General features: G+C 39.4%; 1 protein-coding gene across 1 annotated transcript; it reads right to left on the bottom strand.

Moving 5' to 3' along the window:
• Nucleotides 1-1,170: 1,170 nt before the first annotated feature.
• On the bottom strand, nt 1,171-5,288 carry LOC149261497 (phenylcoumaran benzylic ether reductase IRL1-like). Its single transcript, XM_089422324.1, has 5 exons — nt 4,732-5,288; nt 2,547-2,681; nt 2,206-2,443; nt 1,851-2,054; nt 1,171-1,597 (listed from the first exon to the last, which is right to left on the bottom strand). Exons 1-5 carry the CDS (start codon nt 4,912-4,914, stop codon nt 1,434-1,436), a joined length of 924 nt encoding a protein of 307 aa, XP_089278450.1. The 5' UTR covers nt 4,915-5,288; the 3' UTR covers nt 1,171-1,433.
• Between the last annotated feature and the right edge of the window lie 10,669 nt (nt 5,289-15,957).

Raw genomic sequence — 15,957 nt, 5'->3', positions numbered from 1 at the left:
ACTAAGGGGCTTTGACCTTCCCAAAGCCCCTTTGACTCCTATCGACCTATGCGCTCCACTCCTCAAAATGCGGAGACTTTGCAATACTTTTTACAAAATTGACTCGAAGGGACCTTGTCCCAACAGGGTGGATGGGTTGCAACCAGTCACATGCTACCACATAACTTGTGGTAAACCATGATGGTTTCCATCGTGTAAGGGGGGGTACCCTCTTGTTAACTTTCGGATGGGCCTAAGCCCCCTCCTATCATCGCTTTGCCCAAGCTTCCTAATCTGACGACGCTCAACCTTCTTGACGGTTTCAATCTTTCAGGGACTTCTACACTTGTGCTGCACTCTTGAGCTTTTCTTCCATGGTCCGATAGTTGAAGGGCTTTTAGCCCATGGGTGCTAACCTCCTGCCCCTCTATGATCCGAAGCAATGATTGAGGGATTTACCTCCACAACCCTCGGCTTTCTAGGCCATTTCATTTGTGGTTTACTTCTAGATGGCTCGATGCTCGACAAACTTGTTCAACCTTTTTGATCTGTGCTTTGAACTTCTTGATTGGTGGACCAGTTCGACCTTCTTGCCCTTGGTCCATTGACATCAATGCCAATTATTACCAACACAATACAACTATGAAAATATGCAAAAAGAGAATGTCTTTTAAGTTTAACATAATCATCATTAACAAGAAATACGAGGAAAAGAACACTGTGAAAAAAACATTTCTTTGTGTTATAGACACTTAATAGACCTTATTGCAAATTGAAAATAGTTACATTTATGTTTTCCTAAAACTAAATTGCATTTTTCTAATGTCTAAGGCCCATTTATAAAATGTTACTCGACCCTTTTCTAAATTGCTTGAAATTTGAGTTTTTTCAGAATTGACCACTATAAAGGCTCTGTAGAATACTATATAGTATAGCATGTTATGCTTGCAAGCAACTACAAATGTTTAGGGCAAACTCTAAATTATAATTATTATTATTGTCCTAATCTATCGCTGTCGGCTAAATTTTAAGAGTGCACTCTTGCTGCCCAAGGGATGCGTGCCCATCCCGAAATGCACTGCAACGCAAATAACATTAATATAGTATAACATTTTGTGAGAAAGAACAAAAGCATTCCATTGAAAGCAAATTTCGATATAACACCTTGTTAAATAATATTGCACAATCACATAAAGGAATGCAATGCAAAGGGAAAACAACAGCCCAGCATAGCTTTCAGTGTAAATCCGTGTAAAAGCTCAACTGTATATTTTGAACTTATCCAAAATCCCAGCTTGATTGAATAGTGGCTATCCACAAAACACGAAACTGCAAAACAGAAGGAATCAGTGACCTGAGAATAATTATTTTGGTAACTCCCAAAAGTTTCATCCAAAATGGATAAAGGCATCCAACCACTCTGATGTTCTTCCTAGCACCTCCTACAATCTACTTTAGACATACTGATTGAGGAATTCTTCAACAGCAGTGTATTTCACATCTGGGTAGAGCTGACTGGCCTCTACACCATCAGGTCCAATTTCAAAATTTGTTTGATCCCCTTTTACAAAAATAGAGTGCTCAATTGCCATGCCAAGGTTATCTGGGAATGGTGTTTCTGCATCACCCACCATAGCATTTTATGAGACCAGTTATTTTCTCATTCTATAGTCTGAAGAGATTAAACAAGCATAGAAATACCCATCCCACATTTCAGTTACCAAAAGCAACTGTAGCCAATAGACAAAAATCAAGAACATATATGCGTAAAATTATTTTAAAAGATATTTGTACTTAAATGGCAGGGGGAGGCGGAAAACGAAATTTGCACAGATGTCAGGGGAAAATGAAAAAATATTCCAAATCCTAACCTGTAATTTTTTTCAGGATCTCTTCCTCTGGTAGATACAACTTCTCCACAGTCTTGCCAATCTTTTTCTCCCATAGAGCTACAAGTTCGTTGAGAGAATAAATGTTGGCAGGAAGCCTAAAATATAGGGTCTTGTTCAGAGTTCTGGGGTCATCCACCGCCTTGATTGTGAATGTTCCAATATCTTCCTCCTTCACAAAAACAGCTGCGTATTCATTGTGGGGTGGATTAACAACCACTCAAAGACTACATGATAGAATTCAAGACATAGATAGAAAATTTTTGAACAGAGGATACATTGTAGACCATGCTAATCATAAAAGGAAAATTATAAGCAGACAGCCAGTTGTAAATACCTTTGGCATTTCCATCTCCAAATATTACAACTTTATCTCTTGGGGGGGCAGTAATGTCCAGATGCCCAAAACCTGGCAAAAAGTACCTAGCAAAGCAATTGTTTGAGACATATGTGTAAGGGATGCCTTCTGCCTCAATTGCCCTACGAATTTTTGCTTTGTTTTCATACATGGTTTTTACAGGCTCCACTGCATGGACTTTATCAGCGTCATTTCCAAACTCAGACGGCAAAAACCTCTGTAAATATCATCACCAATAGTTGTGAAAAAGCATTCTGAAATGATGGATCGGATCTACTTACAGCCCATACAGTCAAAACCTCATCAATAGCACTATATACCTTGATGGTTCCAACCTCCTTAATGGCCTTGATAATGTTCAGCTGATCCATCATCTGTGGTCCCTTTGCTGCCGAAATAACTACATCGACTTTCTTGATTGCTTCCACAAGACTTGCCTGGTCCTCTAGAGATCCCTGCACATAGGTGATCGTATATCAGGTCAAGCAATTGAGCATATCCTAAAAGATGAATAGCACCTACTTCTACAATACCCCGTCTAAAACAACATATTGCCTTGAACACGGAATGACCTAGCTCATTTCTTTTCAGATGATCAGTCACAAAAATTTATAACAGAATTCCTACATTATCGAATCCCAATATGGAAAAAATAACTGTAAACCCTAGTCCCCTCTATAGAAAAAAATTTAGAGCACATTTAGCTGTTGATTTGCATAATCCATCATAAAATAGGGTCAAATATGGATACCAACAAGAAGAGAAATTGAAATAATGTCCACAAATAATCAGAATAGAGTCAAAATGAAACCTCAAATGCCTCTGAAAGAATTTTTAATAAAGTGAAAAACTGTTCACTTGAAGCAGGACAGAACTGTCATAACCAGTCAAAGGGTACAGGCTACAGCACAAAGGGCATCCGACGTAACTACCTGTATGTAGTCTTTCCTGTGAACCACTACTCAGAATGATTTACATTGGATCATTATATTATTTGCCATCAATCTTGACGCATTTAGTGCCGGAAAATTGGAGGAATCGGTTCACAGGACCTTTTTTACCGGCAGGTCCCAGTTTGTCGAATTGGAGTTTAAAACCTTCCAGAGGCCTTTTGAGGCATTTAATGAAGATTTTAGGGTTCTAAAAACTCTCATTGTATGAAATCCCTAGTGTTGTTCTACACTCAGATACCTTTCCATTGCGCAAGCATGACCTCAATCAGAGTCCATATGCAAAGTTATGAGACCTAGAAATCGACCTTCCTATTTTGTTCACTATGATTCAAGATGATGCTACATCAACCTCATTATTCATGGAAAAGGGGCTAGCCATATGACCATGATGAATGAGACTCGAGAAGAGTCAAGTTGTAACTCATGCTGTGGGTTGAATGGGTCAAACTTAGCCCCTGGTTAAGGCTCCGACCATGTTAAGGATTTGATTCTATTTTAGTGCATTTTGTTCCATAGTAGAGCAGAATAGCTAAGAGTGGATAGGGAGAGGACAACACAGAGAGGGTTTATGGGTTTATATTCCGTAGCAACCAACAAGCAATAGGTCTCTCTCTTTTTTACTTGCACCATTTTCCATTTAGAGAAAGAGAACGCAGAGCAGCCTCACCTTCCAGTTGGATTTTCTCCAGAAAGAGTTTCCCAAAACATATCTTGTGTTATTGTGGTTTTGTGAGTGATTGTTCTATTTGCTCTTTATTTTGTGCATTTTATATATTGCATCCATAAGAAGAAACAATAATTTAATAAATCTAGAAGGTGTAAGGAAAATTAACCCTCATAATAATTATTTTTAAATTTAAGCAAATCTTTATCAGATTTGTTGTGATTAACTGTCCAGTGGAATATCCACAGCAGTTTACAAATCACAAGGTATCAGAAACTTCAGCCAAAGTATCAATCTGTACAACTAATGAAGTTGGTAAGCTGGTTCTGGCTAGGATGGGCTGGATCTAGTGTGTGTGGGAGTTTGTCACCTTGTTTGAGAAATGATCCATTTTCATACCCTAAAGAATAAAGAATCAATTTACAGTGATCATGGTGATCGGTTCTCAAAACCCATTTCAAAATGGAATGCCGAAATAAGCATATTTACTACTATAAACCATTACAAATATAGTACATACTGATTAATACTCCTGACCCAGTTCACATAATAAGGAACCATGCACAGAAAAATGCGCGTAGACAAATAGTTCATACTGATTACTTACCACAACCCAGTAGATAAACGATAAAGTAAGCATAATGCGAGAAAAAAGCAGTCAATTATGGGATCTGCTAATCAGGGTTCAAGCTTCCCTACCAATTGCAAGGAATCAGCAAATGGGCATACCCACAAGAAACGAAGAGTGCAGAACAAACTTATGCAGATTGATTTTCAGAATAACCCCTTACAGCAACTGAGAAAAGCAGCCTTCCCATAAAGAAATAAACACTGCAGATTTTTCGCATGCTAATGAGTTTTGATCTGAAAGTCGGGCAGAGAACTTACACGGAGTATATTAGCTCCCGATTCCTTAAACGATTCCAGAAGCCGAGCCTTTTCAGGATTAGAAGTAGTAGACTCTCTAACAAGAAGGAATGTGGGATGGCCGAGAGCAAGGCTGGCTCTGGATATATAACTACCAATGTAGCCTGTTCCTCCAATTATCAGAATTCTGCTGCTGTTTGCCATAATATCGAAGTCTGACAGAGCGTTCTCCTTTCGACTGATTTGGGAATTCTAAGGAATTGTTGAGCTGCTCACCTTTGACTTCTTATTACGCCAAAGGCGTTATTTTAGGGGACGACCTACCGACCTTCGTCGTCTGTCAAAGGCCACTTACGATCTGCCATTTATTTTTAATCTTATTACAAAATGCCACGTATTATATATATTTTAAACGCCTACATCATCCGAGACCAGTGTTGATCACTCCGAGCAGAGGGGAAGGGCTCCATTAATGAGAATCTGCGTGGCCATGCCCACTCTCACCGCGAGCAGCTGGATCATCAACCCGTGCCCGTCGCCCACATCAGAAGCCATAACAAGGACTACCCTGCAATTCCCCCGGGAGTGACAAATTTCAAGAAGCTTGGCTAATCTTCTTATACATACACAGGCCTGCAAACAAATAAAATTTGAAGAAATGACAAATTTCAAGAAGTTTAAATATATATCTTCTTTGAATTCATGTTTAATAAATAACATGAAGGGCATGTTCATGGAAAGTAGAAATTTGGACATAAACTCTCTAAGGAAATCAGAGATTTGGAAAATTAATTATTGTATTAGATTTTTTTATTTTTTAAATTTTTTTTGGTTTGAGATTCAGCGATTTTAAATAAGTTATTTATTTATGATTATTTTTATGAGAGGGTGAAGAAGTGGGATTGAAACTAGTGAAATAAATCACATAGCATCAATCATCACTTCGGTGCTTGTACCCGGTAACCAGGACTTCTCAGGCGGTCACTCAAGAGGTCACCCGGTCACCCATCCCAGAGGTGATGTGGGATGGGTGACCTCTTGGGAAGTCCTGGTTACTCGCCCCGAAGTGATGATTGACCCTATGTGATTTATTTCACCAGTTTCAATCCCACTGCTTCACCCCACTGATAGACTATACAAAAATCATAAGAAATTAGTCAGTTACTACTACTTTTAATGGAAATAGTCGTAGATGAATGACTTAATTAATGCAACTGAATCTTAAACAATGATATCTAATATAATGTTACGAGGAAAACCCCTAATACTTAACTAATCATTGTCCTAATCATTGTCCTAATATACCTTTAAACCAGTAAAAACTTGAAGTGTTACCCTACTCTGTCCCTACATTACACAGATCATTCCCATCACATTACTACGAATTTTAATAGATGTTTCCTTTAAGCAATTATTTCCTTACATGAGAATACTGCTACTACACTCAGAGAATCATGTCGTCCATTCCCTTTAAACGGAGGGTTCTTTGGGCGGTTTTCTCGTCTAATGAATGGTAGCAACCAGTATGGAAAAACCATATGGTAAACTACTTATTTTAATTTTTCGTCTGTTCGCGTCCAATATAGGCGCATGCCATTTGTCAGGCTATTTGTCATGTTTTTCTGTTGAGAATTCACCGGAATTGAGATATATTTTGTGTTCCTGGCACTCTTTTCTACAATTGCTGGCTACGAGATCGAGCAATGTAATGTCCCATCTTTTGTGCACAGGGCAGAGGAAGGACCTCCCTCCACGGCAGCATTGGAACACACCTTCGCGTCTCTGGTGATTCTTTGATGCCTCAAGCCTATGAAATGGAATCCGGAATTAGCTCCCTATAATTTTCTCCTCTCCGCTGTTCTGCAGCAGCTCCTCAAGGCCCAAGTTAAAAACCAGATCAACAATATCGCTTTACATGATTTACACTGTAGGTTTGTTGTTTTGTTCTTTAAGAGTTTGGCTTTTTAGGGAATTCAAGATTTAAAAAATTAAACAATAACAAATTTAAAGGCATAAGAATTAGTTATATTTTATAATTTGAAATTATTATCACTAATATATATATATTTTTAAGTTAGATAAAATTACATTTTTATCATCTCTAATATATCACCCAAATTGGGACAGGGAACAGTGACTTCACATCAAGAGTGTAAGGCCTTCGAGCTGCAGTGCGACGGGCGCCGGGCGAGGTCGTGCACGCGGGCGCGGGCGGGCGCGCTGAACGACGGAAGTGCGACGGGGCTGCGACGATAATGCAACATTACATGCGACATAAAAGCAACGATATGTGCAAACACTTAAAGCGACTAAGTGTGAGCGTGAGCACTTTTATATGCGGTATAACATATATGGAAGCCGACTTGTAATAAAGTTACATGAGCGTATGTTAATGAGCTTGTGGGGTCGGCCATGGGGCTGCACACCCCCTTAAAAACATACGCATGGATTGGTATAAGTAAAAGAAGCATGAGGCTCATTTGAAGCCATCGAACTCTCATTCACTTCTGCGCATGAGGGAAGGGTAAAACCTGCGCAAAGGAGATAAGGACTGCACATATCTCATGCGTAGGTTATCTAAGTGCAGATTTGGGATTTCTTATGCCGGTTGAAGTGTAGGCAAGCGTGTCGAGGTTCGGGTTGTATGTGCAGGACTTGGTAGAAAGGATAAGTGGCTCGGGTGAGCACTTCTCTTTGTGCAAGGGTGCACATGATTGTAAAAGGTTGTTCTATGCCTTGGTTGTAAAATATTCTAAGTATAGACTTGGAGGTTTGCCAAGTATACTTGATGATTGTATTATTGAAAGACTGATATAATATATTGTCGGGTAGACTTGTTCGGGAGTTGCCCTTCCCCTTTATACTTGTTGCAATTGTTGATGTTCTTGTTATAATTGCTATGGATAATGAATGAGTATGGGCTTCATTAAGTATAAAGGATAATTGCATTTTACTTGGTTGCGAAACACAAACTAAGTAAGGACAAGTGAATTAGGCGTAGTCCACGAAGGTGAGTATTGGTGAAAAGAAAGCGTTTGGTAGCTGCTACACACCTTCACCGAAGTGAAGGTGGTATCAGAGCAGCTGATCCGGGTATTGAAGGTTGTAGCTGCTACACACCTTCACTGAAGTGAAGGTGGTATCAGAGCAGTTGATTCAGGGTATTGAAGGTTGAAGCTGCTACACAACTTCACCGAAGTGAAGTTGGTATCAGAGCTCGGTTTAGAGTTGGTGAGCAAGGTTTGCTCGTGACAGGTACTTGCAGGTGAAGGAAACCGTTTCACACGAAGTGGAACAAGGGTTGGTTCAGGTTGTAGGTGATTTGGTGAACATGGAGAAGGCTGGAAAAGCAGTGATGGTGGATGAAGGTGAATCTAGCCATAATGCGGTTGAAGCTCTCCGGTACGAAGTGTTGGAACATATGAGTCGATGGAGTTCTAACTGGGTTGCGATGAGGGCTGAGAACATGAAGATTCGAGAAAGCTGTTCGAAACTAAAGAGGGAACTTGAAGAACTCAAGAGCCAATGTGGAAGTACGACAGATGTTGAACTCAAGGAACTTGATGAGGAGATCCAACGAAGTGGTTTTGATCTTCAAGAGCTCTTTGATGAAAGAGCCCAGTTGAGGAAGGAAAGTGCCAGGGTGGAAGCCGAGATCAAGCAGATTGAGGAAGAAATAAAGAAGAAGCTTCTTGGTAAGAAGGTTGTTGTGATTGAGCAGGAAGAGCTCGACTACATTGACAGGTTGGGAACTCACTACTGAGAACATCCAGAGGACATTCGGAAGTTTAGTTCTATGAACTTGGTCAGTGGACACTTGGTTGGTGCACTTGAGCAAGATGCGATGAAGGGCAAGCTTGAAGGAAGTCAGGCTGGACCAAGATCGGGTTGCTTAGAAGAGCCAAGCAAGGAAGTGAAGTACCTTAGGAGGAATGTCAAGATGGAGCATGAGCCAATTGACACTTCTGAGGCCGAATTCTTGAAGAAGGTTGTTGATGTGAGGCGCAAGACAAAGCCAACAAAGGGAGGTGATTCCTTGAAGCTAAGTTTTGTGCAAGTAACCGTGAAGGGCAAAAGATTTGCAGCTTTGGTGGATACAGGGGCTACTCATAGCTTCGTGAGCAGGAAGGCAGCAAAGTCTTTCGGGAAGAAAGCAAAAATGGAGAGGGAATGGAGTGCTTTCAAAGCAGTCAACTCTACCATTAGAGCTGTTGATGGTGTGTTGAAGGACACTCAGGTGAAAGTAGGATCGTGGTTTGGGAAGTTGGACTTGAGAGTTGTGGACATGGATGATCATTCTATGGTGTTGGGGCTGGACTTTATGGAGCTTGCACAAGCCATGCCAATGGTGGACCGGGACATTCTCTTGATCACAGCTGGAGGAAAGACCATGATGGTACCGATGAATAGAATAAGTTGCTTGGGGTATAGACCAAGGATGGCTTCCATGACTTTGTATCCCAAAGATCCAAATGTGAAACATGAGGATGTGGAGCAAAGAAGACTTGGAAGTGTGACTCAAACAATGAAGGAAAGGAAACTTGTTGACTTCGTTGCAAGAGCTGGAAAGAAGAATGAAGGAAGTGAGAAGAAAACCTCATGAACATGGAGACACTTGTTGGGAGCATCTTCTATTGATGATCTTCACAATGGAGTTGCAAGTGAAGGGAGCCCAAGTGCTACTTCAGAGGCAGTGGTTGATGAGGATTATGGAGGTAGAGATCCCGCTGGGATAGTGGAATTTTGCAGGTATGCTATGGGCATATATGACTTTCAATTGACAAAGAACAAGCTAGGTGAGCTTGGATGTACATGTGAGGAGATTGAAGTTGTGCATAGATACTTGAGGACACAACATCAATCTGACACATGGGTGGATGAGAGTCAGGGGGGAAACTTCTTGGCCTTCCTTTCTCTATAAATAACCTTGGAGGAAGGTTGGTGTGGAGGCCTTGGTAGGGAGGAACCACACCAACTTTGCAAGGGGCCTTGGAGGAGGCTTCTTTATGACAGGTGCAGACTTGGATGTAGATGACCAGAGGTTGAGATGGAGCCTACATGGATTGAGCGTCATGGACAACTAGAGTCATGAACATCAGGTAGGCTATATGGAGCATGTCGCAGATGAGATGAGGACTACTTCATGGACCTGAGCATGGTTTACTTATACGGATGGATTCTTGATCGAGTTCAGGATGTGACAAGATGTTTTGAGAATCGACTAATGGTGACATGAGGATGTGCATTCTCATGGTTTGAGCGTGACAGTTGGACTGATCACCCGACTAGTTCAAACATGGGGACTAGTAGTATATAGAGATATGTTGGCATTGTGTTGAAGTATCATGGTAGCAGTTCACATGAGGACGACACATGATGAGGTCGACACGATATGTTGCAGTAGGCATGTAGCTTGAGATGGAGGGACCAGCGTTCCACCATGGAGCAGCATGTGGAGATTGTGACATGGTGGTTGATGTTCATGGATTGAGATGACTTCCGATATATGACATATTGTTGAGATGAGATGTTGGCACATGGTTGAGGTGTGTTAGCACTTGTTGACATATCATGGGTAATTTTGCACATGGTGGTGATGACATGATGGAGTTTGACACATTGTTGCGGTGGACATGTAGCTTGAGTTGGAGGGATCGACCTTCCGTGGTGGAGAGCAGCATGAGGAGATTGTGACAGGGTGGTCGATGATCATGGACATCTGATATATGACATACATTGGTATGGAGTATCTTGGTGGCAGTTGGTCACTGAGGTGAGACATGATGGAGATGGAGTTCTACATATGTTGCAGGGATGTTTGCCTTGCGAAGAGGAGTTCACACCACAGATGAGTGATGATCTTGGTGGGTGGCTACCGGGATGGTATGTTGTCGAGGACGACAACGATTTCAGGTGGAGGAGGATGTAAGGCCTTCGAGCTGCAGTGCGACGGGCGCCGGGCGAGGTCGTGCACGCGGGCGCGGGCGCACTGAACGACGGAAGTGCGACGGGGCTGCGACGTTTGTGCGATGATAATGCAACATTACATGCGACATAAAAGCGACGATATGTGCAAACACTTAATGCGACTAAGTGTGAGCGTGAGCACTTTTATATGCGATATAAAATATATGGAAGCCGACTTGTAATAGAGTTACATGGGCGTATGTTAATGAGCTTGTGGGGTCGGCCATGGGGCTGCACACCCCCTTAAAAACATACGCATGGATTGGTATAAGTAAAAGAAGCATGAGGCTCATTTGAAGCCATCGAACTCTCATTCACTTCTGCGCATGAGGGAAGGGTAAAACCTGCGCAAAGGAGATAAGGACTGCGCATATCTCATGCGTAGATTATCTAAGTGCAGATTTGGGATTTCTTATGCCGGTTGAAGTGTAGGCAAGCGTGCTGAGGTTCGGGTTGTATGTGTAGGAATTGGTAGAAAGGATAAGTGGCTCGGGTGAGCACTTCTCTTTGTGCAAGGGTGCACATGATTGTAAAAGGTTGTTCTATGCCTTGGTTGTAAAATATTCTAAGTATAGACTTGGAGTTTTGCCAAGTATACTTGATGATTGTATTATTGAAAGACTGATCTAATATATTGTCGGGCAGACTTGTTCGGGAGTTGCCCCTCCCCTTTATACTTGTTGCAATTGTTGATGTTCTTGTTATAATTGCTATGGATAATGAATGAGTATGGGCTTCATTAAGTATAAAGGATAATTGCATTTTACTTGGTTGCGAAACACAAACTAAGTAAGGACAAGTGAATTAGGCGTAGTCCACGAAGGTGAGTATTGGTGAAAAGAAAACGTTCGGTGGTGCCGCACCTCGCTATAAGCAGTTGGAAGATTACCGCAAGTGTAGGGGCGTGACAAAGAGGATCTTAACAGAGTACCCAATCACCCAATGACTTCACATTTAGGAGGGTCTTAACAGAGAGCCCAATGACCGTCTATCCAAAACCTCATAGATGATAATATGTTACTTCTAAAAACTATAAATGATCTGAGTTTTATTAAAGGGTAAAAATATGTTATAATATAGATAAATCTAGATCATACATATTCTTATCCTTTCATAAAACTGATATTTTTTATTTTAAGTTTAAATTATACCCATTAAAAAACAGATTATGTAATTTGCATATTATAAAAGTTAATGAAAAATGAGAGAAATATAAACTATTATTATAAAATTTAATTAAAAAATGGAAGAATATAATTTACTCACTTCCTCTTCTATCTCTCTACATAAGTCATAATCACATATCTATGACTACTATAGGAGCGCATTGAGTTATAAGAATATTGAAAATATTTCATTTTCTAGTCACTAGTGTTAAAAAATAAGTAACTATTTACCCAATGAAAAATATCAAGGAATAATTAAAGTTAAATGGGAAGTCATGCAAGGATTTTGTGTTGATTAATAAGATGGGGAGAGTTTGAAGTGGTTAGTCATTTTTATGGAGTAGTCTACCGAGGCGGAAGAATGGCCCGGTTTCCGGCGCCGCCCGGAAAAACCTCCGGCTCCGGCCGCCGCCAATTCCTCCGCCCAGCTCCGCCACCCTCCTCGAGCTCCGCCCAGCGCCGCCGCGAGCTCCGCCCAGCTCGATTCCGTGAACTTCCAAAGATTAACAAAACAGGGATCCGTGGCGCAATGGTAGCGCGTCTGCCTCCAGCTCCGAAGGTTGCGTGTTCGATTCACGTCGGGTTCAATTTTGCGAGTTCGTTTATTTTTCGCCCATCGCCCAGATGAGGATTGCAGACAGGACAACCAGTAGCCAAGCTTGTGTGCCCTATTTCTTTTAAGACATGCACGGCTACGCTGTTTGCTGAAAAAAGTTCTTTCTGGAATGCAATACAGATTTTATATGAATTACAGTCAGAGAAAAATTTAGACTTAACATTTTCTCATAGTCAGATTCCTCGTCTGCTTGAATATCATGAAACTCCTAAACGTTGTGTTTAAATGGATATGTTGTGGAAGCCCCTTTGTTGTATGCGTGTTCAGAGTCCTATTCTGCAGTGTCTTCATCGAATTTTACTCATTGCAGATTTTTCTCAATGTTTATAATCGCGTCAGTTTACATTGAGAAAAATCTGCAATGAGTAAAATTCGATGAAGAAACTGCAGAATAGGACTCTGAACACGCATACAACAAAGGGGCTTCCACAACATATCCATTTAAACACAACGTTTAGGAGTTTCATGATATTCAAGCAGACGAGGAATCTGACTATGAGAAAATGTTAAGTCTAAATTTTTCTCTGACTGTAATTCATATAAAATCTGTATTGCATTCCAGAAAGAACTTTTTTCAGCAAACAACGTAGCCGTGCATGTCTTAAAAGAAATAGGGCACACAAGCTTGGCTACTGGTTGTCCTGTCTGCAATCCTCATCTGGGCGATGGGCGAAAAATAAACGAACTCGCAAAATTGAACCCGACGTGAATCGAACACGCAACCTTTGGAGCTGGAGGCAGACGCGCTACCATTGCGCCACGGATCCCTGTTTTTGTTAATCTTTGGAAGTTCACGGAATCGAGCTGGGCGGAGCTCGCAGCGGCGCTGGGTGGAGCTCGAGGAGGGTGGCGGAGCTGGGCGGAGGAATTGTTGGCGACCGGAGTCGGAGGTTTTTCCGGGCGGCGCCGGAAACCGGGCCATTCTTCCGCCTCGGTAGACTACTCCCATTTTTATAGGCTTGGAAGGTCAATTGTATATAGGAAACATTTGGGTGGATCAACTTGGAGCCTCTTAATTGTCCAAAGTGCAGTTTTCATTGCAATTCAATCGAATCAATGTCGTGTCTTTGACTTTTAATTTGAGTTTGTTTATTACATTTAACAATTGAGAATTTTTATTTTTATTTTATTTTATTTTTTTAATTTTTTAATTTTTAATTTTTTTTATTTTTTATTTAATTATTTATTTATATATTTTTTTTTTCCGCAAAAATCATAACCTTTTATTAGGATTTATAAAAATTTACATAAGTACATGCGTGAAGCATTCAATAGAAGTCTATCATATAGCATCATAATAGAAAAATCAGACTTTATAGGAACAATTTAGCCCACAATATAAAAAATGATCAACAATTGAGAATATATTAATTTGAATTATCTTTTATTATTATTATTTATAAATTTATGGAATTGTTTATTCCACACATGTACCCCTTCGTGTGGTGGGTTACTTCTAGATGTAAGACATGGTGTACGAAGTATGGTGATTTATGCATTTTAAGGCCCTTATACCTAGCCCACTCACCCCAAATCTATATGTCATGAATAATGGATAATAGATGGTTGTAATAATTTTTCTGTATGATTTATGATTTTCTAACATCATAGATTGGACTACACTTTCTCATTATTTTAAGAAATTTTATAACACATTGAAAAGAATTATACATGTAAATTTAAGTTAAAGATTGAAAAATAAGATAAATCCATATTGAATAGGGTCGTGTTTCATAGAAGTTTCTTTATTTTTGTCTTAAATTTAAGATTAAAGTTTTCACATTTTCAACTTAATTTACATAATTGAACATTATCTGTTATGCGTTGAATGGTATTGTATCCAATTCATTTCTTTTACCATGTAACATAGGAATGTATCATAATCTCAAAATTCATTTACGTCTTCAACATTGAAATATGGTTTCACTTACATGAACCCTATAGTATTTAGGGGCGTGGTTTCTACAAGATCCTTTTTGCATTTAAGAATATGTAAATTAATTGCGAGTTTTTAAAAATTGTGATTGTATACATCAACCTTTAGTGACATGGATTTTATTGATTATGTTAGATCCTCTTTATATGATAATTGATTGTGAATTTCTCAAATTGATGATTGAAAAAAAAGAACAATGAAGTTGACTTTAATGCTCTTACATTAAAGTATAGCATTCCATAAATATAATAAAATTATATTAACTCAGTGATGCTCTACTTTGGGTTTAATGTACATTTTATTGATTGTTTATTATATCAAATTTAAGTTTATAGAAATATATTAAATATTTATATCTCAAGTGAGATAGATCTCTCAGGCAAGAATCCTTTGATGTAGCAAAGATCTTATGTAGTGCCTTTATGGCCAATTTAGCCAATGGTCCTCAAAGAGGTTCAAAGATGTTAGGTTAGACTTGACTTATTTGATTTAAAAAAAATCCAAAAAGAACTCACAACCTACGGTGGGGAGGGACATAATTATTCAGGCATGGTGTGAGCAATAGTGAAACTAGCAAGCAAGGACCCACAAACACATTGGTTCATTGATCCAACCATTAATTTTGCACCCAAACTAAGGGGGAGCCAAATTGTAGTCGTGTGATTTGTAGCTAAGCATTTCATGGTTTGAGGTAGTTCATGGCTTCGAGATAACACTTCATTTTTTTAAGCGCCTACCTATAGCTAAGGGTTGAATAACCCTAGCCAAATCATAGGATCATAGCCCCAACGAGAATGATATTAATTCAAATGACTTCAATAATAAAGACTAAGGCTGATGGGATTTGGTCATGTGATAGAAGTAATGGGGATGGGGCTCAAATGAAAGTAGGTTTATAGGATTCTAAGTAAACATCACTAATATATGTAGAATGATGAAATATAGAGTAGATGGGAAAATGTGAATACTTAGAGCCAAAAAGGCTCATAATTGACCTACAAGAATCAAAGATAAAGATAACTGGCAACTTAAAGTTGGGAGGGACATACTTATTTAGGAAATGGTGTGAGTAGCGATGAAACATGCAAACAAGGAATGCATAAACACTCTAGATTATTGATCTAGCCATTAATTATATGCCCAAACTAAGATGGAGTCCAATTGTATACATGTGACTTGTAGCTAAGAATTTTATGGTTTAAGGTAGTTCGTAGCAAACTTTGTGTTTTGAGGAGCTAATCTATAGCTAAGGGTAGAACCACATGGAAACAACAAAAAAACATACATATTTACTAAGAATTAGTATCCATTAATGTTGTTAACAAAGTATCATCACTACCTCTTTATTATTAAACCAACAATCTATTGCTACATCTCCTCAAACTAATGGAATGTAGAATAAAATAGATGGAAACTTAGTGAAGGCCACTCGATTTTATTTATTTATTTTTAAATAATCATACATCATCACTTTTAATTGATATAATGGTGTTCCAATGGTGATCAAGACATCATTATTCTATTATAAAATTACTTTCAATAAATGATCAACATGTATAATC

This window comes from Pinus tabuliformis, chromosome 6, assembly GCF_031772625.1.
Source record: "Pinus tabuliformis cultivar Carrire ecotype Pingquan chromosome 6, CPIR1, whole genome shotgun sequence".
NCBI lineage: Eukaryota > Viridiplantae > Streptophyta > Pinopsida > Pinales > Pinaceae > Pinus > Pinus tabuliformis.
Note: the sequence above shows the minus strand (reverse complement) of the source record. Positions and strands in the feature narration are given on the sequence as shown.

Coding starts and splice junctions, on each gene's coding strand:
- LOC149261497 (XM_089422324.1), bottom strand. CDS start 4,914: ATGGCAAACAGCAGCAGAATTCTGATAATTGGAGGAACAGGCTACATT. Junction 2,444..2,546: donor AGGAGGTTGGAACCATCAAG/GTATATAGTGCT, acceptor TGATATTTACAG/AGGTTTTTGCCGTCTGAGTT. Junction 1,598..1,850: donor GATCCTGAAAAAAATTACAG/GTTAGGATTTGG, acceptor TGGGTGATGCAG/AAACACCATTCCCAGATAAC.